A 26,118-nucleotide genomic window follows, 5' to 3' on the forward strand; every position below is an offset into this window, starting at 1 on the left:
AATTCAAATGCAATAGTTAACTATAATGTAGGGGAAATACATAATGAGAATATTTTCTCTCTGCATAACATGATTAGATTTGTTATTGAGTCGGTTACGATAAGCTAAGCAATAAATAAACAAATCGATGCTGACATTTAAATACCGAGGATCTCCAGAATTTACTAGAGAACTTTCTCCGGATATATAAATACTTCCACAGCACTGCAGAGGAAGGAGGAGGGGGGGGAAATCCAAATATTATTTCCCTAACATTTTCGTTTCCCTTCCACTAGCCTCCCAAGTCCGCGGGATCATGGATCTTGAACTACGTCTGATTTCATAAGAGTACCGACTTCACAATAGCCTTTTGCCACCCTGTTTTTCTATTTTGATAAAATCCAGCCGGAACTCAAATATTTCTTTTCTAAAGTCGAGCATCAAAAGAGCAAAAAAAAAAAAAAAACTTTTTCCGAGGGCTTAGGGATGTCCGTGCCTCAAAAGGTGCTGTATTCTTTGGCGTATTTCTGTGTTTTCTTTGGCTTTGCTCATTCGGAGGGGTGTGCATTTTTATTGGCAGAAAAGTACTTTTTAGTCTCTGCCCTGTACAATCCGCTTTCTATATCATCCCTTTCATGCAACAATAGTAAAAATTTAACCAGGTTTTTAAAATAGGTCTCCCTGGGTGTCAGCCTTCAGCGACGACACAAAGCTAAAAGGAAAGTATCTCGGTACGGCGAGTTTGTTCCTACGGGTTAACAGTATGTCAAATAATTTTAACTAGGCTTCTGGCAATTAAACTCGGAGTATTTGTCAAGCTGGGGTAGCTCAATATCCACTGGTTTTCCAAGCATTTAGTTGCAGAGTTGAGGCAGAGAGATCAGCAAACAGTCCTTAGCTCCGTGGTCTGCACTTTCAAGGGCTTGCTGGCTTTCTGGCGTTGCGACTGAGGCAAGGGATGATTTGGAGGGGGTGAGGAGGGGAAACCTGCGTTCTGGGGACCCGACATTGTTAACTGCCTCCAGTAAAGCTTGGCTGAAGCCGCGCGGGGTATTTGAGGTTAATATGTAAGTAAGGGAAGGAAGACACTAAGCGCTTCGGAAGTGAACATGAATGCAAGCATGTAATCTATTCACCATGAAAATCAGTAAAGACTTGACCCTGGCACATTCTTCTTAGTAAGGTTTCCAGAAAAACCCTGAAGAGTGAGGGCTTTTGAGGGCTTTTTTCTTTTTTTAGGGGGGAGGAGGGAAAGCTCAAACCGATTCCCCCCCACACCAAAAAAAAAAAAAAAAAAAAAAAAAAAAAAAAAAAAAAAAAAGACGTTTCTTCAGGAGCGCTTTCCTCCTCCTCGGAATCAGCTTTCCACAAGAAAGCGTGCGTGCATCTCTACGGTGCCCTCCTTCTCGGAGCCTGCCGGCGAGCCGCCGAACGCCCCAGCAAGCCCACAAACAAACAGAAAGGTCTCACCTAACCCCGGGGGGAATTGATAAGCCTCTCTGCTCCAGAGCCAGAGGGTGCCAGGGACCGGGCGGCTAAGTCTGGGGCAGTGGCAGGGCGGCTGTGTGTCCCCCTGGGCTCCCCCCCGGCCAACCTGCGCTCGGCTCGCCCCTGGGCGCTGGCGACGAGCTGTTGCTTTCCCCCGCGACGGCCACAAAGGGAGCGGGGCCCGGGCCCGCCGCTCGTCAATGTCAACGTCGGGCCACGTGACCGCACCTCCCTGCCGCCGCCGGGAGAGCTCTCCACGTCAGCCTACGTCTCCCCATCTCTTACTTCACGGATCCGCTTCAAAGGGGCAGCTGCGTTAGAGAATCATGTTAAGCTCAGCTAATGCGGAGAAGCCGAGGTAGCCCTAATGATGGATTTTGATGAGCGTGTTCCTTGTTCCTCTAACATGTATTTGCCAAGTTGTACTTACTACGTCTCGGGTCCTGATTTTTCCAGCCTCCCTTCTTTTTTGCCCCAAACCCCGTCTTCTCGCCCTATGACATACTCCTACTCCTCCAACCTACCCCAGGTCCAACCTGTGAGAGAAGTTACCTTCAGGGAATATGCCATTGATCCCTCCAGTAAATGGCACCCCAGGAACAATCTGCCCCACTGCTACTCCGCAGAGGAGATCATGCACAGAGACTGCCTGCCTGCCACCAACACTGCTAGCATGGGCGAGATGTTCGGCAAAAACACAGCTAACGTCTACCACCCCAGCACCAACGTCTCCTCCAATTTCTATAGCACGGTGGGCAGGAACGGGGTCCTGCCCCAGGCTTTCGACCAATTTTTCGAGACGGCTTATGGCACGGCGGAAAACCTGGCCTCGGCGGACTACCCGGTAGACAAGAGTGGCGAGAAGGCGCCCGCGGCCGCCGGGGCGGCGGCGGCGGCAACTTCAAGTTCGGAGGGCGGCTGCGGCAGGGCGGCGGCGACGGCGGCGGAGAAGGAGAGGAGGAGGCGGCCGGAGAGCAGCAGCAGCCCCGAGTCATCTTCCGGCAACAATGAGGAGAAATCCGGCAGTTCCAGTACGTATAAAGGCAGCGCCGGAGCGCTTTTAGGAAAGGCAGCTTGAAATCTAGCGCACCGCCGCTGTTAAATTTTTATATGCTGTTTTATAAGCATATAAGGTTTATGAAGGGCCTTTAGATTTCCCCCAACAAAACTTTGTTATAAAAGGCGAGATCACGTGTTTAGTGCTGAAATTGGCCGTGAAATACCCACCGGGCAATGGATGCCTAAATTTTTTTTTCCTTTTTCTTCTCCTTTTTAAAATTTTTTTCTGCTTAAAAAAAAAAATAAATAAACACTTTCGTGGTCAGCTCTTGAAAATATAATAACGTTAGTTCTGTGCCTGTAAATTCGGCAAAAAAAGGAGATCCTGACTCCTTTGATATCAATGTAATCCAGTGATTTTATAAAAGCCATGTGTTGCACCAGAAGTCTAGTTAGGAGCTGAATTCAAAGCCTTAGCCGTTTTAACGATTGCGCTAGAATAGCGTTTAACAGATAAAGTAGCCGCCTGAACTGTAGCAATATATTAAAAGAAGCAAATTAACCTAAAGCTGGCCTTTTTGTCTAAAGGAAGCCATTTTACTAAGGCACTGTGGCAATTACGTGTTGCCTTCTGTCCAACAGTTTGTTACTTACAATTGTTATTCAATCTGTCAAAGTCTGATTTTTTTATGTGGGCTTTTTAAAAGGCAAAGCTAGTATACGGCCGGGGGAAAAAATACCTCGACAATGAACTGTACCAGAAAAGGAAGTTTTTAAAGGGATAGCAGCTACGTTTAATGTAAAGAGCTCCTGAACCTTGAAACCTTTTATATTCTGCTTAATGAACTTTAAAACCGTAATGGCTAATCGAGAGGAGAATATCTCGATGGGGTGGAGAACGTGCTTGAAAATAGCCGGCTAGGGGGAGAAGGAGACGCCTCAGCCTTGGGCTCAGGGGTTTTTCCTCTGCTCGGGACGTAAAGACGGGATTAGGCCAGGGAACGAGGGCGAGATCCAAGCGGGTACGGGCTCGGGGAGGGTTGGGCGCGGGCCCCCCCGCCCGCTGCAGCGCTGCCCGCTGCAGGCAGCCAGGTGATGGCTGCTCCCTGGGCAGCTCCGCGTGCGTGGTGGCGCCCGGCGGAGCAGCCTACAAAGGCTTTCCTCCGGCTCGTGAAATCCGCAAGAACCCCCCGCCACCACTCTTTCCTCCAGCTGCCCTCCCCGCGGAGGAAGCGAGGCCGGATCCCCCCGGCTCGGCGGGGGTTTCGCCCTACACGCTGCCTGGGGCCGCGGCGCTGCGGGAGCCGGGGTGTGCCGGCGGGTCCCGGGCCCGGCTGCACGCACCCGCCAAGGCGGAGGGCTGGCGCCAAGCCCCGGACCCACCAACTCCGACCCCGGAGCGGGCAAAACGCGTCTTTTCCGTGTTAACGTGCTTTCCCTGAGAGTACCCCCGTCCCTTCTCAGCCCCCGCCGCCGGCAACAGCCGGGTCTCAAATGTTTCTGCCTTTTTTCGCTCCACAGGTGGACAACGTACGCGCAAAAAGAGATGCCCATACACCAAATACCAGATTAGAGAGTTAGAAAGGGAGTTCTTCTTCAGTGTCTACATAAACAAAGAGAAACGCCTCCAGCTCTCCCGAATGCTCAATCTGACCGACCGTCAAGTCAAAATATGGTTTCAGAACAGAAGAATGAAAGAAAAAAAAATTAACAGGGACCGATTACAATATTACTCAGCTAATCCACTACTTTAAAACTCATAGCGTTTTTCAGGACGAGATTAAATTCAGATTTCGCCCTTGACAAGGTCAAGCCACGGGGTTACGTGGAGGAAGGAGGTGTGTATCTGACGGGACTAGAAGAATCTAAGGTTTTACACACATGTAAACCTACTCTGGAACTGCCATGATGATTTTTTATATGTATATTTACATATCAACTGGAATCGATTTGATTTTGACACACATGGGATCCATTTCTAAACGTGCACGTCACCTGAGTGCAAAATCCATACCTCTTACCTTTCCAGGCACTGCGGCTCACCCTACCACCGCTTTCGGCAGGCACGGGTGGGGACGGTCCTTCTCCATCCCCGGACTCGCCCATCCTCGGCCCTTTCTTGCCCCTGTGCTGCTGTGGAACAGCTGTCGGTAGATTGCCAGGTCGGGCTCACCCAAGCACGACCACTGCAGAATATAAACTCTGAGAAACAATCTTTTGTTCTTCCTTAGGAAAATATCTGAGTTAGAGGCAGCTCATGGGTTTGAAATAAGAATTGAAGGACGGACACACACACACACACACACACACACACACACACACACACAGGCACACACACAGAAGTAAAGAAAGGGGGGGATGTCATGTCCACACCTTCCTGGGGCCAACCGCGAGTAGTTGTAATATGGATGTAGTGATGGTTATAGTAGTGTTTCCTTTGGGGGTGCGGGGAGGGATGGGGGCGAGGGGAAAAAGACAGAAATGAAAAAAATATTTACTTTTAAAAATCAGTTATAAATTCGCCATATGTCGTAAAGAAACAATCACTTAAAATAAAACTAGAAAAATTTAATTATCTCTTGTTTTATTTATGACAACAGACTATGCGTTGCCATCTTTTTGGAGACAAATCATATACAAATACTAAAAAGAAATCGGCAAAAAAGTGTGAATTTCAGCATTTAAAAAGAAACAACTCCTTAAAGGAAACTAACCTTCTGGCTTCTGGCTCACAAACTTTCTTCAGGAAATACCTGTGGAGAACGACAGTTTAGCAAATACCACACAACACTTAATTGAAACTTGGAGTTGTGCAATGCACTAACATTGGATGATTAAAATAACTCTGTTGCATGTTCGTTTAAAGGTGACTAGTGAGGAGTTTAAACAGAAGCCAAACAATGTAAATATGGTAATTTTGTTGTTGTCTACTTTAAATGTCATGAGCTCTACTTTGTCGCCCAGTCGACGTATGCAAAGAATGGAGAGTTGTTTGAACTTATTTTAAATATCTATAAATATATATATTTCCCTGCAGGAACCAAAGCGTGAAAAAATGCAATTTAAAAAGCAAAAAAAAAAAAAAAAAGAGAAAAAAAGGAAAATATTTAAAATTCTATATCAGTTTACAAAGGATACCGTGTTCTATCGTTGAGGTAATTTGCTGTCGAGAATATCTGAATGTATATTTCATACAGGAATGGTGTTTTACAAGACTTGTAAATAATAAAAAAAAAGAACCCGTGACCTATTTTGTTCGAATGCCCTTTTTTTTCCCCATGGTTGGTTTTTTTTTTGGTTGGTGTTTTTTTTTTTTTTTTTTGTTTTTTTTATTGTTCCTTTGGGGCTAAAGGGTGTGGGATTTCTTTACATGTGCAACAAAATGGTGATAAGAATGTTTTTGATTAATAAATTTTGCCAAATGGATGTAATTTCTTTGTCACACTTCACAACATGCAATATCTTTATATGATGTCACTGTTTTCAATATGTATCATCTATATGTATATAGAGTTTTCTTTTAATATGCGCAAGTATTTGGTTGCATGTATACAGTGGAACAGCGCACAAGGAAAATAAAAAAAAATGGAAACTTTATATTTCTACGATGGTGTTATGTTACTGCATGTTCTTTTATCTGATGTAACTCTGGGACCTGAAATTCCTCATGATCTTCTTTGGTCATTTGGGGCGAATTACTCTTCTTTTGTGAACTTCATTGTTAAATCTTAAATCTACTCTGGAGTTAAAAGTGAACCTAGGCTTGTTTGAGCATACTTTCAGCAGGTCACAGGAAAAGGAAAATTAGGTGTGTTCATAGCTCGATACATGTTAGGCCTTCTCCTTCTCCTGCCAGCACCGGCAGGGCAAGGTCCTATGCTTGAGGGTTGGATGTGCCATTGCTGTTTGCTCGCTGCCACATGTGTCCAGGAGAAATGTTTGTCAGTAGCATTTGGGACATATTTTATAAGCTGGCACCAAAGGGAAGTTTCAAGCCAGCTGATGGATGTGGTCAGAATTTGAGAGCCCTAAGAAAATTGTTGTCTTCGGGGAAAAGAATCCGCATGGCAGTGTGGTGGAAATGGACTGTTTGAAATTGTCCTTGATCTCCAAGGCAGGGAGGGGGTGGACTGAGGCGGGTAGCGGGGGGAGGAGGTCTAGAGAGAGAAAGTTGGGGAGGGTAGGGGGGAGAAAACCCCAAACAGCAAATAATAGCTGAGATAGGGATGTGTTTTGAGGAGAGTATTTGAATCTTTAATGTTGACCCTAATCCTAATCAGAAGAAAGTGGATTCTGGTTTTGCATTGTTTACTGGCTTTGAACTTCTGTATTACTTGGACATCACCCATAACCTTGAGGTGAAGGACTTACTGACTTTGGGCCTTTGTTGACCACCGCCACCCAGCCAGACAACATTTACTTAAAGGGAATGTTGAAAAGTGAGGGGGAAAAGAGGGGACTTTGTTTGTTTGTTTGTCTAGTATGCAAGGGGAACTGCCAGTTAAAAGGAGACAGACAGATGGATGGACAGACGGTGAGAGAGGGATAGAGGGACGGATGGAGAGCTGAATGGCAATGAAAGTTAAGCCTGCAAGCTTCCTTTCCTGGTTAAAAATTAACTGGTATTCAGTGCCAATCCCAAAAACAGTAAAAACATGGAGTTTCTGTGGTCGGGGTTTGGATTTCCTAGCCCAATAAAATTGCATCCTCTGTGTTGCTGTGACATTGCAGCCATAAAAACTGTCCGTGACTTGTCCATTCGCCTGTACCAAATGCATCACTAGAAAGGCAGCGGAGGTTCGCCCAGAGGTTTTTACACCGGGAGGTGAGCGACCGTTGCTCTCCGCCGCCGTCTGTCCGTCCCCCCGCCCGCCCGCCGTCCTGCCGCGGGGCCCCGGCAGGCGGGCGGGCGGGCGGGCGGACGGACGGACGTCGGCCGCGGTTTAGGGGCTGCTTTGCCACAAGATGGCGATCTTCAGATCAATGTCAAAGCCGCCCGGGGCAAGGGGAGCAGCCCTCCAAAGGAAAAAAAAAAAAAAAAAAAAAAAAAAAAAAATCTTGGCCTTTGTTCACTTTGCATCCCTGGAGCCACACGGGTAATTATTGCACTTACCGGGCTCCGCTGTACAAAAAGCCGCTCGGGATGCCGGGGGAGGGGGGAGACGCTGGGGCTTCTCGGTGGAGTTAAAGCCTCTGGGCTTTGGGTTAGGAAATGCGCGAAGGTAAGTGTTTTATGCATCTATCCAGCATGGAGAACGGCGAGGAGTGTGCGGTGACCGGAATGGTACCCTGCGATGTGGGGTGGCCCTTGCCCTGACCGCTGAGCACCGCGGAAAATAACTGTAGGGAGGGGAAGGGATGAAAAAGGTTGGTGATTAGGATGTGAAATAATATAGAAGGGACTTTCTAAGTTGCAGTTGACCTTTTATTTTCTCTTTGTTTTGGCCAGCCGCGTGGAAAAGCCACGTTATCTGGAAATATTTTTTTCAGGGTAACTTGTAGCTTTTTTCCACTTATTAAAAAAAAAAAAAAAAAAAAAAAAAAAGAGAGAGAGAAAAAATAAGTGTAGCATTGGAAATATTATGAAACTTGACATTTATGTGTGGAACAGTAGGTGTCTTCAATCAAATAGATGTATGGCAACACAGTCTGCAAATGACAGACAATTCTGACGAGCTTATTAGTCTTGAACTATAGTTTAGTTAGGGTCGTTTGGTGACTTTAAAGGGTAGTCTGCTTCCTTGCAGCTGGACACAGATTGTGGTAAACAACTTTTGACATACTTATGCTAAAAACTCTTCATGTGATTGCATATTATGTCAATGTTCGTGCAAGACCAGAATTAGATTTTCTTTTTTTTTTTCTTTTTTTCTTTTTTTCTTTTTTTATTTTTTTATTTTTTCTTTCTTTCTTTCTTTCTTTCTTTCTTAATCAGCACATGTGCTGTAAACAAACAATAGTCACTCATTCTCATGTGCTCAGGGCTGCTCTGGATTGTAGCTTTGAAACTCTATCCTCTCTGCGAGTACCCCTAACTCCAGGTTACTTTTCATGCCCATAAAATTTTCACATGTTTTTCTTATGTCTCCATTTGAGAAGGGTGGGCGGGAAGGTGGTATTGAATGGAGAAGATACTGGTTTGGCTACATATTTTATTACACGTGTTTCTTAGGGCAGAGTTTAAAATATCTGTCCAAAAAAATGAAAAATATTATTTTACCCTTTCTCTTCTATGTATATAATGCCTGTTGCCTGCAGTAGTTTTAAAATTGTGCTTCCAGGGAACTGTTGCAAGTGTAGTTAAAAGCACATGCTTAGTCGACAGAGAGCAGTTTCAGATGATTATTGGAACCTATCGATTTCATCAGATGCTTCATTAAAAGCTCGGGGATGTTGATCCCTTTTGACTTCCCCTCAACAATGTCAGGATGCAAGAAGCCACGTGAGAAGCAGGGAGATTTGAGGGTCCCTTTGCAACATTTCATTTTACACCAGTCAAGTTAAACTCCGCATATTTGATCAAATATTTATTTTTCCCCTTGTTGTTTCCCTGTCCCATTCAATACTTGGCTGAATAAATCAAAGGGACCCCAGCAGCAGTTAAAGCGCCCTCTGGTTACGAATTGTTTACTGACGGCCGCGGTCATAGGATAATATTTTAAAAAAACAAGCTTGTTTCTTACAATAACTGTTTATTATTTCACATTATTTGGGTTTGCATGTTTTGGAGGAAAGAGGGGAAGCCAGCTCAGTGTCTACACTGTGTTTAATTAATCGTGTACTCAACTTCAGCTCACATACCACATCCAAACCCCTGGGAGGCTTTTTCATAAGCTCATTGGGTTTGTGTTTTGTTGTCTATTTTCTTTTTTTTTTTTTTTTTGGTCACAATCTTTTCATTAAATACTCAGAAATCGAAACTTCTGGCCAAAGTGTGTGTCTGACAGCCAAGCTATACCACAACCAAAAAAGAAAAAAAAAATTTATATGCATTCAGACCTTCTTTAAAGGCAAGACAGCTACAAAAAGGGAGAAAGACTACAGTTTTAAATGCTTAATAGAGCTGTACAACGCACCTCTCGCAATAGAAGGGGTACACTTAAAAGACAGACTTGGGCATGCAATATTTTCCCCACACATATATAACCCGATACCGTTGTTGCTTCTGCATAGTGTTTGGGGCTCTCTGGACAATAGAAAGCCCCGTTGTTGTCGTCAGTGCCGGAAAATGGCAAGGAAATAAAGCCCTAATTAATTGGTTTGGGTGTATTTTGTCCTGCCGCACTAGCATTTGAAACTCGTCAGAATTACTTGCAAAGTATGTTCCTAATCCAAATAAGTAAAATGATACACGTATAATATAAAACATAGTTAGGCGAGCAAGCCTCCGGATGGCTGGAATAGAATTAAATCACAGCCTAATTTTTAACAAGATAATCCGCCAAAACAAGCCAACCTCCCCAGCACCACCACCAGCGTGAAAGAATTTCTAGTAAAGATAAAATTAGTGGGGACGTCATTTGTCACCTAACTTGGCACAGACGCTGTTCCTAAACCTGCTGTCTGAAATCCGCCTTCTTTGGAGCAAATCCAGAAAAAAAAAAAAAAAGGAAAAAAGAAAATAAGAAAAAAGAGGAATCTGGCACACACACACGTTCCAGGGAGCTGACAGTTCCAATATTAAATGACTATAGTCTGATCGCATTAATTTTTGGAGCTGTATAAAATGTAGTCCACGGCTGTATTCTCAGATAGGCGGCGCATGCACTCCCGCACAGACTGCAAGGCCGTTTACGTTTCACAAATTGCAGCTTGCCCGTGTCTACAAATAAAAGCATATTTTAATTAGCTCGCAAAATGCGTCTCTGGATTAACAGTGCTGATCTTTTGGGTTATACGGGCCAATAATAAAAAGATAAATCACGGTTTAACACGATGCGTTTTGAGATTTCCAGTCAGAGTTTGCTTAGGCTGAGCTGTCGGTTTTTATTTATTCCCGTTTTGTTTTTAATTTTAGTTCAACCAATAAAATGACTTAACGACGCTATTAATGCATCTATTATATTTTTCTTAGATCAATAAAAGTTTATTTTGATAGTATTGTCTATGTACACCATGAATTTAGATTCTCCACGAAAACACCTTCTCGCTGGCTTTGATATTTATCAGAATTTTATTTGCTCGGTTTTATAGACCCTCAGATAGCTTTACTTACAGAAGTAGAATTAAAAAGAAAGTAATTCTCGTCCCCTGGCGTCCACAATATTCTTTAAAATTTCTTTTAAATAGGGGTTAACTTCCAAGGGACACATTGTTAAGCGCTAGTAATGCAGTAGCTGCACTTAGCGCATGCCAAATTAGCTCAGTTTAGTCAGAATTGACCATTATCTTTTATAGTTACGAATCAAGTGAACATTATTAGTTTTACTTCACTGGGTTTGATGACGCTGGTTACTATTTGCCTTGGCCTTGTTAGCGATTAAAGAAAGCGGAGATAATGCAACGCCGAGCTGAGTTCATGATCTAGACGGAGTCGGTGCCTTGACCATCAAACAGGCACCGTTTACTGCGGTCAACATAACACCCCACGGCAGCTCCCGCGGGAACTGACACGGGGGTGGGGTAACCCACTGCTGCAAAACCTAAACGAGGAGGCTGAAGAACACCTTCGAAAATTCTCACCGGCCTCTGTGCCTTTTGTCTGATTCCCCTGCATAAGATCGCAGAGGGACGAGAAGCTAACTCGCGTCTCATCTATGCACTTCCAGTCATTCCTGCTGACGAGGATTGCGGCATACTTTTTTTATAGTATTTTCCTTCACTTTAATCCAAATTTTAAAAGGGAGCTGCTTATTTTAAAAACAGCTCTGGAAGGATTTCAAGCGTTTCTCCCTGGTTCCGTATGGCTTTTAGATTTGCAATCCGTTTCTATTTAATTTGGCAAATGCAAAATAAACATACCGCAAGAGCGGACTTCCCCAGAGTAATTTTTATACCTGACTTGTGTAGAGAAATGTATTTGGAAGGCGGCGCTGGGGCTCACGTTTCTTTTTATTTAGATCTGTATTTATGAAGCTAAGCCTATTGATAATAGCCTTCCTGTATACCAGCCAATAAACCAGTTCCTTATGTGGTATTAATTTTGTTAGCAATGATATGGCCCTCATAGGAATCTGATAAGGGTTCGTCCATCGCACATTAACACATCCGAAGTTAGTCGGGTTGGGAAATCACAAACAATGTTACAGGAGGAAATGCGGTAAGGAAAAAAACCTCGAAGGGTTTCTATAGGCGGGGAGATCTACCCCTGTCACCGCATCCCACGGGCCGGTCAGAAGGAAATTGCGCTGTGATGCTTGTCCCACCACGCTGGAAAAATCAGGCACCTTTCCACAGAGATTTTATGGGTGTTTCAAAGTTGTAGCATCCTCTGCCTGCCCTGGTGCTTCCCGGAGGCGCGGAGGGACGCTGGGGAGGGCCCCGCGGGAAGGGACACTGCCCTCCTGCCGCAAGGAGGGATTCCTCCAGGGAAATGTCACGCTGTGGAAAAAAAGCTTTTCCCCGTGGCAGGCAAATATTACGGGGCAAGACCGCGTGGGGCTTGACAGATCCGTGGGGCGAGGGAGAAGAAATGCTCCCTTGGGGTTTCGAAGGCCGAGGGTAAGGGCCGGGGAATTCGGGGCGCCGCGCCTGCTCCGGCACCACCCCTCTCCGCAGGCAGCGGCCCCATCACGGCCGCCAGTGCCCTCCCGGACACGGCAGCCGGGTGCCCGGCAGCGGCTCTCGTCCCGGGTGGCGGTGACGCCCGCTCGGCGGCTGCTCTCACCCGCCCGACCTGCTGGAAGCGGAAACCGGCCGACGGCTGTTTCTCCAGGCTGAGTGCGGGAGAGAGGAGCGAGTGATGCTCCTCAGGGATGAGCAGCGAGAACTGGGCAGCCTCAGGCTCCCCTTGAACTAAAGTGCCCTTAGTTCCGCGGGCCAGGCAGTGAGGCGACTTTAAAATGGCATAAGCGGGAGATGATGGAAGTGAAAGCAAGTCATCATTAAGCATTTCATTACGAAATCTATCTGTCTCTCCGCCTGCGTCCCTGTCTGTCTGCTATCTGTCTGCTACCTCTGCCACAATTACATATTGACTGGACTGGGCTGTCTAGTATCTCGGTATTTATCTAGCTACTCTTTTTTCTATTATTTAGTATGTTGTTTAACGGAGAGGATGCTTTTGAAGAGGCGAAAAGTGAAAAGACCCAAATGGAGCAGGAGGGAGGGGAGATATAAAAATGAGCGTCCAAATATAAACACATCAATAAACACGGTGCGCAGCATCCTGCGAGGATCCATTTGAACTGCTCGCGTCTGGATTCTTTCTGTGACATATGTCTGGCTTTATATTTTAAATGGTAATCAGACCTCGGGAAGAATCCAGCGTTAACTAAAGCATTAGAAGCTGCAACCGCACAATCAATCCTCCCAGAGTGGCATTGCTCCCTAAGAGATTCCTCAGCGCAGCGGCGAGCATTTTATCTCCAGGAAAATTAAGCCCAGCCTGGCGTCGTGGCGGTGATGTTAGGCTGCAAGCAGCCCCCTTCCTCGGTAGTTTAACGCGAGAGGCACCAGGCCCCTTTATGGTTTCCAATGATCCGTGATAAACAATAACACGTCTTTTATTTCTTAAAAAAACGAGACAATCAAATAAAATGAGCAGAGGCTGAGCATAAAACACAGGGCAAGCCGTGGCTTTATTAATTTCGTGTGACACATAGACTGTGCAGGGAGGTGAGCAGGCATTGCTGCTGGAAAGCCCAACCACGGGGAGAGAGGAGCGATAGTAAAAGCTTCATCTGGACACGGCTTCAGGCTAGGTATAATAAACATCAGGACCGCCGGGCTATTTTATAGCAGTGTGTGTGATAAGAGGGGAGCAAAACTTGGAGCCAGTACCAGCACAGCCCTCTCTTTCCCCTTCCCCTTCCCCTTCCCCTTCCCCTTCCCCTTCCCCTTCCCGGGAGCACGGCTCCTGCCTGGGTGCAGGCAGTCGCCCATATGGTGGAAGTGCGCGCGCCTGTGTGTATGGAAATCCATATTACACATTAATATACATCTATCTTCCAAATTCAGAGGTCGACCTGAGAGCAGCTCTGTGCATACGAAACCAGACGGGGAGGGGTTGCTGGGGAGGCCCGGGCTTCCATTGGCTGCGGGCGCCTGCCGTGGTGCGGGGGTATCTCTCATCATATTCAGCATGTTTTGCACAAGAAATGTCAGCCAGAAAGGGCTATCTGCTCCCTTCGCCAAATTATTCCACAACAATGTCATGCTCCGAGAGCCCGGCTGCAAACTCTTTTTTGGTAGACTCCCTGATCAGCTCGGGCAGAGGGGAAGCGGCAGGAGCAGGAGGCGGAGGCGGAGGCGGAGGCGGCTACTATCCCAACAGTGGTATCTACCTGCCACAGGCGTCCGATCTGTCCTACGGGCTGCAAAGCTGCGGACTTTTCCCCGTTCTGGGCAAACGCAATGAAGGTACTTCTCAAAGCATGGTCCCCAGCTCGCACTCCTACGTGTCAGGGATGGAAGTGTGGCTAGATCCTCCCCGGTCCTGTCGCATGGAAGAGCCGGAGAGCCAGCAGGCCACCTCGTGCTCCTTCGCTACAAGCATTAAGGAGGAGAGCTCCTACTGCCTCTATGACTCAGAGAAATGCCCCAAGGGCTCGGCCGCCACAGACCTCGCTCCCTTCCCCCGGCTGAGTGCCGAGGTCAGCCCAGCCAGCAGCGGCGGCGGGGTCCCCGTCCCGGGCTACTTCCGCCTCTCCCAGGCTTATGGCACTTCCAAGAACTACGGCGCGGGGCCAGCCGGGGCTGCCCCTTTCGCTCCGCAGCCCCCCGGCCGCTTCCAGACGCCTCCATCTTTGCCTCCCGTCCCGGACCCGGGGAGGAAGGAGGATGAGGAACGCTCCCCAAGCCCCTTGGCGTGCGTCTCCCAGAGGGAGGACGAGACTCAGGCTTCATCTTCCACCGCAGAGGAGCTCTCTCCAGCTCCGTCAGAAAGCAGCAAAGCTTCTCCAGAGAAAGAGCCTGTAGGTAAGCGAATTATGATGGTGATGGTGGTAGTGATGATTAAAGAGAAAGGGGAAAAAAGAAAGAAATAGAGAAAGAAGGAAAGAAAGAAAGAAGGAAAGAAAGAAAGAAAAAAATAGTCGTTGAGAGTCATAGTGGCATTGAAATGCGAAAGGAGGATCCCAGCTGCCCCGCGGGGCTGCCAAGAAGCGCTGCTCAGACTGACCTTCTGAACTTTGTAATATTCGGGCATGGGGTTGCCGTAAAAATTAATGTCCATCCTATAGTTTAAAACCCTCAGAGCCTCCGCTATGGGCAACTTTAGCCTGCATGCTGCTAAAACATATAGAAAAACAAGATCAATCTCTCCCCCGTGATGTGAAGGTGCCTACCAGATAACAGAGATGTTTGTAAAGCATCCAAAATAAGCAATAGGCAGTGCCAATAAATAAACCTATTAACGCGGTAAGTTATATTTTACGATCCAGAATGCTTTTCGGAATAACAACCGCGCTGAAATGTGCCATCTATGAGCTGCTATCAAATTAGACTGATGAATGCACGGCGAATATCCTTCAGCATCTACACTAGATAACAGAGCTGTTATTTATACATTTCCTTATTTATTTCCCTTTTGTGTCCCCATGGCAAAAAATAACTCCCCTTCCCCGGACGGCAGACTTTGCAGGAGCTTCTTCTCTCTGTCCGTCTTTCGGACGCCCTTTTATTCCTTTCAGGAGACCCGTTGGAAAGTAGCATTTAAAGAAAAGAAAAAAAAAAAAAAAAGAAGGGTCAGCGAAAAACTGTTAGAGAGCCAACCCCAAACCACTAACCACTCAGCCATCAAGGGATTGGTGTTACCTCTTTCCCAGTCAGTTCTACTGATAGAAATCACCTCAAAACGTTTTTATTATTGTTATTACTCTATTTTTTTCGTCCCCGAAATGGTTGGAAATGAGAAGGCCATGGCGAAGCTCTCCGGAAAGGCAGGGGCTGAAGGCAGGGAGGCTCCGGCTCCCCAGCTCACCTTGTTTTCCACCTCCGTAGCACACTTACAAAGTCCGGATCCAGAGGCTTTGTCTTTTCGGAAGCAGGTGCCTGGGGGGAAGGAAATAAGACTGCAGGCCCTTCACCAGTTGCCCCCAGTACCAGAGGGCTCGGAATGGCCGACAGGGAGAGGGTAGGAGCTTGTTTCGGAGGGTCTGAGATGTACTACAGTCTGGGGCACGCTGCCCCACCAGAAGCTGTCCGGAGGTTTTTGAGCAGTGGCAGTTCTTACCCGGACATATCCAAAACCTTTGGGAAACCGTTTTGAAGCCCTCGGTTCCCTTAAGGACACCCCACATTCCAATTCTCCGCAGCTGGCGGAGTGAGCCCATCGCACACACAGACACAGACACACGCACAGACGCTCCTTCCACCCTCTCCCCCACAGCTCTTTGCCTCCTACCCGATGGTAACGTCCATTTTTTACTTTCTCAAAACTAGGCAATTCAAAAGGAGAAAATGCAGCAAACTGGCTCACGGCAAAAAGTGGCAGAAAGAAACGATGCCCCTATACCAAGCATCAAACTCTCGAGCTGGAAAAGGAGTTTCTATTCAATATGTACCTGACTCGTGAGCGTCGCCTAGAGATCAGCCGCACAGTCCACCTCACAGACAGACAAGTTAAAATCTGGTTTCAGAACCGCAGAATGAAACTGAAGAAAATGAACAGAGAGAATAGGATTCGGGAGCTCACAGCCAACTTTAATTTCTCTTGATGAACCTATAAACACATCTTTATGGTTTAAAGAGCCAGTATCATTTTCCTAGGCTGTATTCATCCGCACCTGTATGGATTAACGATTTTAGGCGCTCTCAATATGTCCTTAACCTCTTAAGAGATACTTTGGGGGGTGGGCGGACTAAAGTCACGCTAAAGCACAAAATGCCGTGTGTGAACCTCCCCTCTTCCTTCAGCCTTTCCCGGGGCCAATTTATTCCTCTAAGCTTTGAAACACAAAAATACCATTTCAAGAGCTACAGATATGTTTCTCCCTATCTCTCTCTCTGAAAAGTAAACAATCCTGGCTAAAGGTGCATTATTTTAAAATATAAGTGCTGTAACTTGGACTGTACGTACTGCACAATGAAGAATTTAAGCGTTGCCATATTTCTATATATTGGGAGCTTTCCCCTTCTCTGTTTGCCTTTTCTCCCCCTCCCCCTTTTTTCCTTCGAAAAGCGGGACTTAGAATAATGAAATGCAGGCATCCTTTAAAAGGGTTTCACGGGAACGGGTGTTAGGAGTGATATTCCTTTTTTTTACACTTTACCTTAAAAGCCAATATTGCAGCTTAAAATTTGGCCAGGAAAATGAAATATCTTCTCTTTAAAGGTATAAAAGATTTCGTTTTACTCATGGACTAAATTATTACACTTACCTCTGAATTTCTCTCGCTGGTTGTAGATATTTACTTAATGTAGTTTTGCTTAAATATGTGAATTTGGTGATTTTCTTTTGTGTCTATATATAACGTTACCATTGGTAACGCATGACAAGCACACAGAAATTCCCCCTTGCAAAGAAAATAGTCACTTTTTTCCTCACTAATTTCACTGAAAGTATATATCCTGAACATCAGATGGACTTTCTGAGCCAGAGTCTGAGATTGCGAAGGAGAATATGTTCGTCTGCCTTTATACTGTGAAGTTACATTCATTAAAGTGTCAAACATATAGGTGAAAAAACTTAAAAAGATTAAAAAAAAAAAAAAAGAGAGAGAAAGAAGGGGGAAAGCTATAAATACAGATATGGATAAATGTCTATTATTATTAAAATGCCGATACTGTTTTAAGCAAATGCATTCTATCGTTATTATAAATGTTAGTTCTAGCTATATTTAGTTCTTACCTTAAATCGGAATAAATTAATATTGTAATGCTGCTGTGCGTGAAAAAGACGATGTTTATGTTCTCATAGAAGAATAAAAAAACCGTGGAATGAATCCTTTTAATTTTACCTCTTTTTGTGACTGTTTATCCTCAGGTTCTACTTTATGTCTTCGAGAACTTTTACAACAGGAATAGTTGCCTAAACCCCCTGCAATTACTTTAGGAATCTATTTAAATATTACCTAGACGGTCGTAATTTGTCTGGGCCATATAGCGATGGTGCTCTAAGGTTTGTCGGCTTTTGTTCAGTTTTATGACTTGCTAGTATATCTGGATTGTTGCTGTCTTGAACGAGTGGTTTCAGTTGACTGAGGAACTGCATAGACTGAGGAAGCAAATTACTATTTCTTGAGGGTAGGGAAACGATATATTTCTTCTCTTTTTTTTTTTCTTTTTTTTTTTTCCTTTTTTGTTAATCGAACACCTACAAGTGTGCGGAGATCTTTAACTCCAGAGGACGATGACAAAATTCTAGCTTTATCTCAGGGCTGAGAAGAAATCGTAAAGGTGAGATCATGGGGAGGGAGGGGGACCCCAGCCTCGCCTCCCTGCCAGCGGGCCCCTCCAGACAAGGCTATTCCCTACCTGGCTGCATGTGGAAGAGCTTATTTCACACAGGCTGCTGCTTTTTTTTTTTTTTTTTTTTTTTTTTTTTTGCATCCTCTTTTCCTTGCTGCATGTTTAGCTAACAGGGTCTTGCACAAAGGGAACGCAAAACGAAGGCTGGAAGAAAAGAGACAGCTAATGCTTCCTTGCAAGGGTATATGTGTGCCGGGAGGAGGGGGGCACAGACTTTGAACCCGGGCTTCTTGGGAGCCGTTAGCTTTTCGTGATGTAACATTGTCGTGCACGGCCCTTTTTTCCCCGATTACATCTGCATGGAAAGGCGAAAGCTGCCCGCGCGTGTGTGTGGGTGGTTGTTATTATATTTTACTCTTGTTTTCATTAACCCACCCGAGGCTGGCCGGGGCGCGCGGAGGGGCGCCGGCGGGGTGGGCGGGAGGGCGAGAGGGATGTTTTAGTCACGTTTCTGGTTTTATTTTTGTAGCGGGAGCCTTGCGTTAAGGACCACGGCAATGGGGAAAGTAATAATTAGCGCCTGAGAACTGCTCTGTGGTTTAGGTAGTTTCATGTTGTTGGGGCTCCACCTTTCTCTCTACAGCACGAAACTGCCTTAATTACTTCAGTTGATATCATCATCAGGTATGCTTGGTGCGAGGGTCCTTTCTACTCGAAGAAATCTTAGCGCTGAAGCGAACTGTAGGCGTCAAGTCCCAATGCCATTGTTTCCCATCTGCAGCGGAGCCTCCTTTGATTCCTCAGATAAACACGGCAGCCGAGGGGGGAAGCTTGACAAGTTCTTCAAGGTTAGCTAGCTCCTAAGCGAGTCCCTGCCTGCTTGCGGGTTTTTAATATAACTCGTTGGCTGCATTCAAGGTCAGGTGCGTTTTTGCATTCCGCTCGGCGTGGGTCGAGCTCGGGGGGCCGGGGGGGAGGTGGGGAGCTGTTTAATTTCTCAGTCTGGATTTATTAAAAACCGAGATACCTGAAAGCATGCCTGGAGGAGGGGGTGGGGAGAGATCAAATCTGCCTGCCCCACTCCAGGCGTCATCAAAAACAAGGGCCCGGAGCGCAGCACCCGCGGCCGGGTGGACCCACCGGCAGCGGCGGGAGTGCCCGGCCCCGCCGGCGGCTCTCGGCCCCTGTGGAGGGGTGGCTGGTGCTGCCGCAGCCTGGCGCACGGCTCCGCCGGCTCCGTGCCTCCGCCGTCGGGCCCGCTACCCCGGGGCTGCCCGGGGGCGCCGGCTGCCCCGCGGCCCGCAAGGCCTCGGTTACGATCACGATTGCAGTGCGGGCTCTCCGCGGCGGCGGAACGGGCAACAGCGACCTCTCCGGGCCCGCTGCCGTCGCCGCCACCGCCGCCTTTTGTGTTCGCAGCGCGACCGCGGGCAATGGGCGGGCTCCCGCCGGGCCCTCCGCCAGCAGCCAGCGCCGCCGCGGCCGCGGAGCGGGGCACCCTTCGCGGAGGAAAGGAGGGCGGGGAAAAGGACAGAAAACTCAATCGTTGCTCATTTATTTCTATTTATTTTTAGCGGTCGTGATTATGTTTGCCTTAAAAATTAACAATAGTAAAATAGAAAAACTTTTTCAAAACTTCAGGCTGGGCTGCAGGAGCTCAGATGAGTTTGGATAGCGGAATTCAGCCATACTCAGAAAAGCAGTCGTCCCCGGCCGGGGCAGGAGCAGAGCTCTGCATTGCAGTCAAATTTAAGTGCTTGTGTTTACCTCTCCACACAAGGTCTGACGGGCTATCTGCAGTGTCTGTGTACATTTCGGGGAGTGCATTTACAGTGCCTGTGTCTGTGCGTGACTATATCGCGTCTTTTGCCTCTGCCTTTTTGATTCCCAGTTAAATCGCCTCATCCTGATTTTGGACTGCTTCCTCTAAATTCTGAATAATTTTTTTCTCTCCACTGTGCCAAAACCCCTCCGTGGCTTCGTACCACCACTGGTTCTGTGAGAGAGGTCTGCAGTGGCAGGAAACCCTGGGAAAGGCGATCCTGAACTTCCCGTTCAGGAGAGATCGCCAACGCCCGCGAATTCCTGCCCCGCGCCCGCGTATGCTCAGCGTCTCCGTGGTATGTGGCGAATGAAGCAGCGCCTGCAGATGCCCCCTCAAACCCGCTTAAAAACCGACAGGATCCTTCCTGATGCAGCCGGGTGTTGGAGCTAGCGGAATGGGAGCTCTGCTTACTCGGTTATGTTAGGATGGAGGACAGGGAGTACTTTTATTCAGACAAGATTGCTCCAGCAGTGCTTCGTTCCTGGGAAATCTGGTTTCATATAGCATTTCAATGTCAACGTCTGTTTCTGCCCTCTTTGGGGTCTTTTGCCCCCGAAGGTGTAAGTCACCAAAACCTTAAGTAATTTGCAAAATAAATTGATGAAGAGAAATCGCCTACGTGGCTCGTATAAAAAATGTACTTTGGGTGAAAATGGATCTAAAACGGCGATAAGAGAGTCGAACATCCCAGTGTAATTATTAGCAACGTGACCGCATGAAAAATATCTAATTATTTGCTGTATTTCTCCTCTTACTTTCTGTACAACCTCTCCTGCCTCTTGGATGCTGGCAGCGAACAAATGCGGAATTTTACAGGGGAAATAAAAATGCAGTCACGTTCTTTTAAGCGCTATTGTTATTGTTATTCATTTGCTATTAGTTTTGGTGAGGAACCAAAAAAATAAAACCCGCTGCTTAAGTTGAGAACCCAAATTCGAATATAAACATCCAGGACTCCTGCAGCTAAGATTATTTTTTCTGAATGGAAAAAGGAAGTTCTACAATCACATTTCACCACAGCTGACTCTTAATAATAAATACAAATGACGTGGAGTTCCGTCTTTCCAGGAAAGAAATACAATTATTTTTTTCTATTGTGGAGTGTCTATACAATGGGAGAAAAAAAAAAAACGAGAGAGCTTTATTTGCATTTTTAAAATTGTTAGAAAATAACGGGCCCCTTGTTTATTGAGATCTTGCAACTGTTCCACGATTTTCGAACTCTAATGGGGGATAATAGTTTCATTATGAGCCTTTGTAATTTTGAATGTGGGAGAGAGCGGTGTTAAAATAGGACCTCTGTAAGATTTCGGATTAAACTGTTGAGAAGACATGAAAAGAAAAAGAAAGAAGGAGAGCGAGAGAGCGAGGGAGAGAGACAGCCCACATAAGGATGTAAAACTAATTAGAACCACACTTTCGCATGCACAATATTTACACGCGATTTTAATCATTACTCAGTTGTCCCTACCATTTGCTGGGCTCTATTTTCAATATAAGATATTTCGAGTAAATTGAGCCTCTCACGGAGATTTTTTTGTGCCCCCTGCATCTTAGTGACCGCGCTCTTTCGCCAGCCACGGGGATAAACAGCGTGAATGTCCGCCAGGGAGAAACCAGGGAGTCGCAGGCATGTTTGCCAAGAGCTCAGCCACTACTTTAATTCCTAACACTGGACTTGGATCTGGCCGCCTCTTACTTTCCCCCGCGCACCCTCCCCTCCTTCTGCTGAGGATTGTAACCCTCCGCTCGGCTTCCGTTGCCGCTAGCGTGTGTCCTGCAGTCACAGGAGGTGCCAGCAAATAAATAACTATATTTGCACATAAATTTGATTCACCAGAATGCCGGACGGCCGACTGCGAACGCCCCTTTGATAGCCGCCTGGAGAAGCAGGGTGCCTTTCGGCAGAGGGGAGACGGGGCATTTTCTCCCCTTTCCCCCGCTGCTTCCCTGCATAGTTGAAGAATTAATTGTGGTGATAAATACCGCCGCCCGGCTCTGCCCGCAATCCTTCCCTCCCGGCCAGGACGGCGGCTCCCCTCCGGCCGCCGCCGCACCGCCGCCCAGCCCCGGCTCCTCTCCCCGGCCTGGCGAAGGGGTCCCCGGTCCAAGGGCAGGGGCAGCGGGGAGGACGAGGAGGGTGTTTCGGTCACTGCCGCGCCGTGCCCGGCGGGGTGGTGTGGTGAAGTGCAGTTTGGTGCGGACCAGGCTAAATACCGGGCCACTGCCTGCCCCTGTCCTTCTCCGGCCGGGCGGGGAGGGCCGTGTCTGCGCCGGGGTTTCGGAGAGGAGATACGTTGAATTTGACTTTCCGCTGCCAGCTCTGAGCCGAACGGAACGGTATTATTTACAGTGGGTTCCCAAACTAAACACAATAGTATAATTTAACCTTTCCAAGCACTCGTAAATTTTTACTGCTGTGAAACACAGCGATGCAAATGAGCGCGCTCATAGTTACTGACTTAATAACAACCCCGTGGCTCCCGAAACAATAACTCCTTATGAAATATAATAAATGTATATTTAAATACAGTATACCGCAACTACTATTTTGCTCTTTTTATTGCTTCAGTTATTGTATCATTTTATGTGAAGGTCTCCGATCACAAGGGTGGCGGGATTTTTTTTTCCCAGAGAACACGACCCACTGATGGGATGATTAATTTTGATATAAAATAGTCCGCTTAAACGAAAAAAAAAAAATAAAAAGAAAGAAAAAAGAGAGAGAGGGGAGAGAGAGAGGAAGAGAGAGAGAAAGAGGGGAGGGGGGCTGTAATACGGAATCTGATCTTTTAATCTCAGTTGGCCGCAATTAAAACAAACCCCGCCGTATAACTCAAATATCCCTTTGCATAAAAACATATGGCCTCGCTATAAAAATTATGGCTGGAAAACACTGACCCATTAATAGCCCGCGGACTGATTTATACTTTATTGTTCTGCTCCCCCGCCACGTGACAGGCGCAGCCAATGGGCGCCTGCGCTGCCCTCAACTTATTACTGACTCTACTTCTCCGCCAGCACCAAGTTGTTACGTGAAACCCGCAGCCCCGAACCGCGGCGGGTCCGCCGCCGCCCGCCCGCCCGCCATGTCGGCTCCCGGGACCCTCAGCAATTACTACGTGGACTCCTTCCTGGTGCCGGAGGGGGACGAGCTGGTGGCGCCCCGCTACGCCCCCGCCCCGCTGGGGCCGCCGCCGCGGCCGGCGGCGCTGGCCGAGCACCCCGAGCTGGCCCCCTGCAGCTTCCAGCCCAAGGCGCCCGTCTTCGGCCCCCCCTGGAGCCCCGCGCACCCCGCCGGCGCCAGCGGCGTCCCCGCCGTCTACCACCCCTACGCGCACCACCAGGCGCCCGTGGCACCGCCCGACGGCAGGTACATGCGTTCGTGGCTTGAGCCTGTGCCGGGCTCCTTGTCTTTCCCCGGGTTACCTACCAGCAGGCATTACGGCATTAAACCTGAACCGCTGGCGGCCAGGAGGGCTGACTGTACCACGTTTGACACTCACACTTTGTCTCTCTCTGATTATGCTTGTGGTTCTCCTCCAGTTGATAGGGATAAGCAAAGCCACGAAGGCGCATTCTCTGAAAGCAATGGAGAAAGCGAGGCAAACGGAGAGAAACCGCAGATCGATCCAAGTAAGTGGGACGGCAAGGGTAATGGACTTCAGGGCTCTGCGCCGGCCGCGGGGAGGTGTCGAGGCGCTGGGGCTAATTACGCGGCCGAGCACCGGCCGCTGCCGCCGCCGCTGCGCCAGCCGGCCGGGGTCTGCCATCTGCAGAAGCCAGCGCTGCCTTTCTCAGGTTCGAACGGGATCTAGGACGGCTCTGGCTTTCCAGGGTGAAAGGAAAACAAAAACCCACACTACAACTGCAACTAAAGCAAACATTGAAAAAAAAAATTTGAAAAACAAAAGAGAGAGAGAAATGCAGTAGCCGCCCATACCCACTCCTGCCACCCCAGCAAACTCAGCAGGACGTGCTCACATCCTCCTGCCTCGCCGCACTCCCAGGCGTGGGCAGACGCTGGGGAGAGGGGTGCCTAGAAAGCGCTGGATGTGAATCAGATCTTTTTTGAGACGGCTCTCAGGACAGGGCGGCTATTGCTGGGCTGAGAACAGAAACCTCGCCGTTGACTTGGTTCCTCCCCTCCCCCTTTCGTCTCCTCGGTGGAAAACCCCGGGCTGGACGCTCCCAGGACTACGAGACTGGTGGCAGAGAGCCTCGGGATTACTATCGCGATTAACGCCGTGCGAATAAGGGTCCTAAGAGGGCGAGGGTTTAATTATGCCAGCTGTAGATTAACTCGCCAGCTCCCTGGGTTTTGCCAGGGATGACACAGGAGAAGGTAGAGATTAAAAAGACAAACAATTTCGATGACATGTTGATCTGGCTGGTTACTCCCCGGGCTGGCAGTTTGAGGTTGGGCAGGCCAAGAAGGAGAAAGGGAGTTAGAGAGTGAGGAAGAGAGAGGAGGAAAAAGTATTTAAAAATTGTATTCTCTCCAAACAATAAAAAAGGCGAGGGGAGGCGGGGGCAACGGGGCTTTGCCGCGTGTGGTTGCGTGTGACCTCCCCATGTGTCTGTATTTTGGAGTCCATTGTGCCTCACGAGCCTCTCTGCCTGGGGAAATGAGAGCCACGTCCTAAACACGAATACCGGGACACCTGATGGGCTGTTTCTGCGTGGATTTCCCTCCCAGCCCCCTCCCTCCACCTCCCACCCTCCCTCTCAGCCTGAACTTCTGTTGTTTTCGTTGTAGATAATCCAGCTGCAAACTGGCTCCACGCAAGGTCCACCAGGAAAAAGCGGTGCCCTTACACCAAGCATCAGACACTGGAACTGGAGAAGGAGTTTCTGTTCAATATGTATCTCACTAGGGACCGTAGATACGAGGTGGCCAGACTCCTCAATTTAACAGAGAGACAAGTGAAAATCTGGTTTCAGAACAGGAGGATGAAAATGAAGAAAATCAACAAAGATCGAGCGAAGGATGAATGATGGCGACACGTGGGTTAAAATGAAAATGTGTAAAGTAAAAAGAAAAAAAAAAAAAGAAAAAAGTTAAAACAACAACAACAACAACAAAAAAATCATCCCCTCCAGCCCTGCCATGCAATGCGTCTGGGTCCAGGCCTCATTTTTCCCTTGGCAAATACTGATTATGATTGTACAATGATAGTCACAGAGGCCAGATTGCCAGGAGAGGTACAGTAAGACTTTTAATTTTCTAATAGGAAAGAAAAAGGGGGCATTAGCACGAAAAGGCTGTTTAACTGGCTTGTATAAATCTACCTGTTTCTTCACTTATGGAAAAAAAAAAAGAAAAAACTACCTTTTCATAATGCACAACTATTTACGGACTGTATAGTTTAGTCTACATAGTTAATTTTATTCGCTTTTTGCGTGGCAGAGAGATCTCTGCTCTAATACTTGAACACTGTGTTTTATTGTGGTAATTATGTTTGTGACTCAATTTATGTGCTTGGGTGCTGTACCGGATGTAATGGTGTAAGCTAGAATTCAATTTGAACTCAGGTTGTTTATTATAAAAATTGCATAGAGTATAGCTCTGTAGTGTATTAAGTCTTTTCTGTATAATTAGACAGTTAACCTTTGATTGTAAAATATATATATTATATATATCCCAATGCAAAAAAAAAAAAAAAAAAAGGTAGAAAAAACCGTTCGTTCGGGATGTCTGGGAATTACGGTTCTCAAAATATGAAGCAAGTCACTATAGTATGCACAGTTGATACATATATAGTACTGTCGTCGTCGGTTGTATATATAATCTATATATTAAAAAAAAAAAGTAAATAAACAGACTAGCTTAAATATTGTTTTTGCACCAGTGAGCAGTTAGCAGATTTCGGAGCTATACGTATATGTGAAAAAGGTAACTACCTATGGTTTATGTTTGAATTTTAATCGAATGATTTGATGGTTATTGTAATGAAGGTTAATTTTATTGATAATAAATTATACATTATAAAAACCTACATTTGGTTATTGTAAATTTGTATCGATTTAAAAAAAAAAATCTGGGAAGTTATGTTAATGCAGAACGTACACTGTCTATTTTGAAACAGTTACCTCATGGCCTACTGACCAAATCGTTGTGTTGAAATGAAATTTAACTTTTTGCCAAATAAAATATATTGATACTTTTATATTTTGTGATGTTTTAAGATTATTGAGGAGAGGTTCTTCCACGGCACACCGATCTCAGCAGCAGATGTGGCAGGGCTAGGGAAGCTGCAGAGGCGAGGCGAGGAGTGGTATTATTTTCAAGCCAGGGCAAACCAACGGTTTTTATA

At 46.9% G+C, this 26,118-nt stretch overlaps 3 protein-coding genes across 3 annotated transcripts; all 3 read left to right on the forward strand.

The window, feature by feature from the left end:
• The first annotated feature begins 1,384 nt into the window (after positions 1 to 1,384).
• Positions 1,385 to 5,598, forward strand: HOXA11 (homeobox A11). The gene is made up of 2 exons (XM_068208258.1): positions 1,385 to 2,498; positions 3,988 to 5,598. The coding sequence occupies exons 1-2, from the start codon at positions 1,835 to 1,837 to the stop codon at positions 4,218 to 4,220; spliced, it is 897 nt and encodes a 298-aa protein (XP_068064359.1). The 5' UTR covers positions 1,385 to 1,834; the 3' UTR covers positions 4,221 to 5,598.
• Positions 5,599 to 13,644: 8,046 nt separating this feature from the next.
• HOXA10 (homeobox A10) lies at positions 13,645 to 17,447 on the forward strand. The gene is made up of 2 exons (XM_068208267.1): positions 13,645 to 14,544; positions 16,009 to 17,447. The coding sequence occupies exons 1-2, from the start codon at positions 13,725 to 13,727 to the stop codon at positions 16,281 to 16,283; spliced, it is 1,095 nt and encodes a 364-aa protein (XP_068064368.1). The 5' UTR covers positions 13,645 to 13,724; the 3' UTR covers positions 16,284 to 17,447.
• Positions 17,448 to 22,548: 5,101 nt separating this feature from the next.
• HOXA9 (homeobox A9) lies at positions 22,549 to 25,800 on the forward strand. The gene is made up of 2 exons (XM_068208278.1): positions 22,549 to 23,437; positions 24,561 to 25,800. Exons 1-2 carry the CDS (start codon positions 22,891 to 22,893, stop codon positions 24,797 to 24,799), a joined length of 786 nt encoding a protein of 261 aa, XP_068064379.1. The 5' UTR covers positions 22,549 to 22,890; the 3' UTR covers positions 24,800 to 25,800.
• The last annotated feature ends 318 nt before the right edge of the window (positions 25,801 to 26,118 follow it).

Source organism: Anomalospiza imberbis, chromosome 1 (assembly GCF_031753505.1).
Source record: "Anomalospiza imberbis isolate Cuckoo-Finch-1a 21T00152 chromosome 1, ASM3175350v1, whole genome shotgun sequence".
Classification (NCBI taxonomy): domain Eukaryota; kingdom Metazoa; phylum Chordata; class Aves; order Passeriformes; family Viduidae; genus Anomalospiza; species Anomalospiza imberbis.

Bases quoted from the DNA above. Each gene is read 5' to 3' on its own strand.
- HOXA11 (XM_068208258.1), top strand. From the start codon at position 1,835: ATGATGGATTTTGATGAGCGTGTTCCTTGTTCCTCTAACATGTATTTG. The intron at 2,499-3,987 runs GTACGTATAAAG...TTCGCTCCACAG, and splicing joins GGAGAAATCCGGCAGTTCCA to GTGGACAACGTACGCGCAAA.
- HOXA10 (XM_068208267.1), top strand. From the start codon at position 13,725: ATGTCAGCCAGAAAGGGCTATCTGCTCCCTTCGCCAAATTATTCCACA. The intron at 14,545-16,008 runs GTAAGCGAATTA...TCTCAAAACTAG, and splicing joins TCCAGAGAAAGAGCCTGTAG to GCAATTCAAAAGGAGAAAAT.
- HOXA9 (XM_068208278.1), top strand. From the start codon at position 22,891: ATGTCGGCTCCCGGGACCCTCAGCAATTACTACGTGGACTCCTTCCTG. The intron at 23,438-24,560 runs GTAAGTGGGACG...TTTTCGTTGTAG, and splicing joins GAAACCGCAGATCGATCCAA to ATAATCCAGCTGCAAACTGG.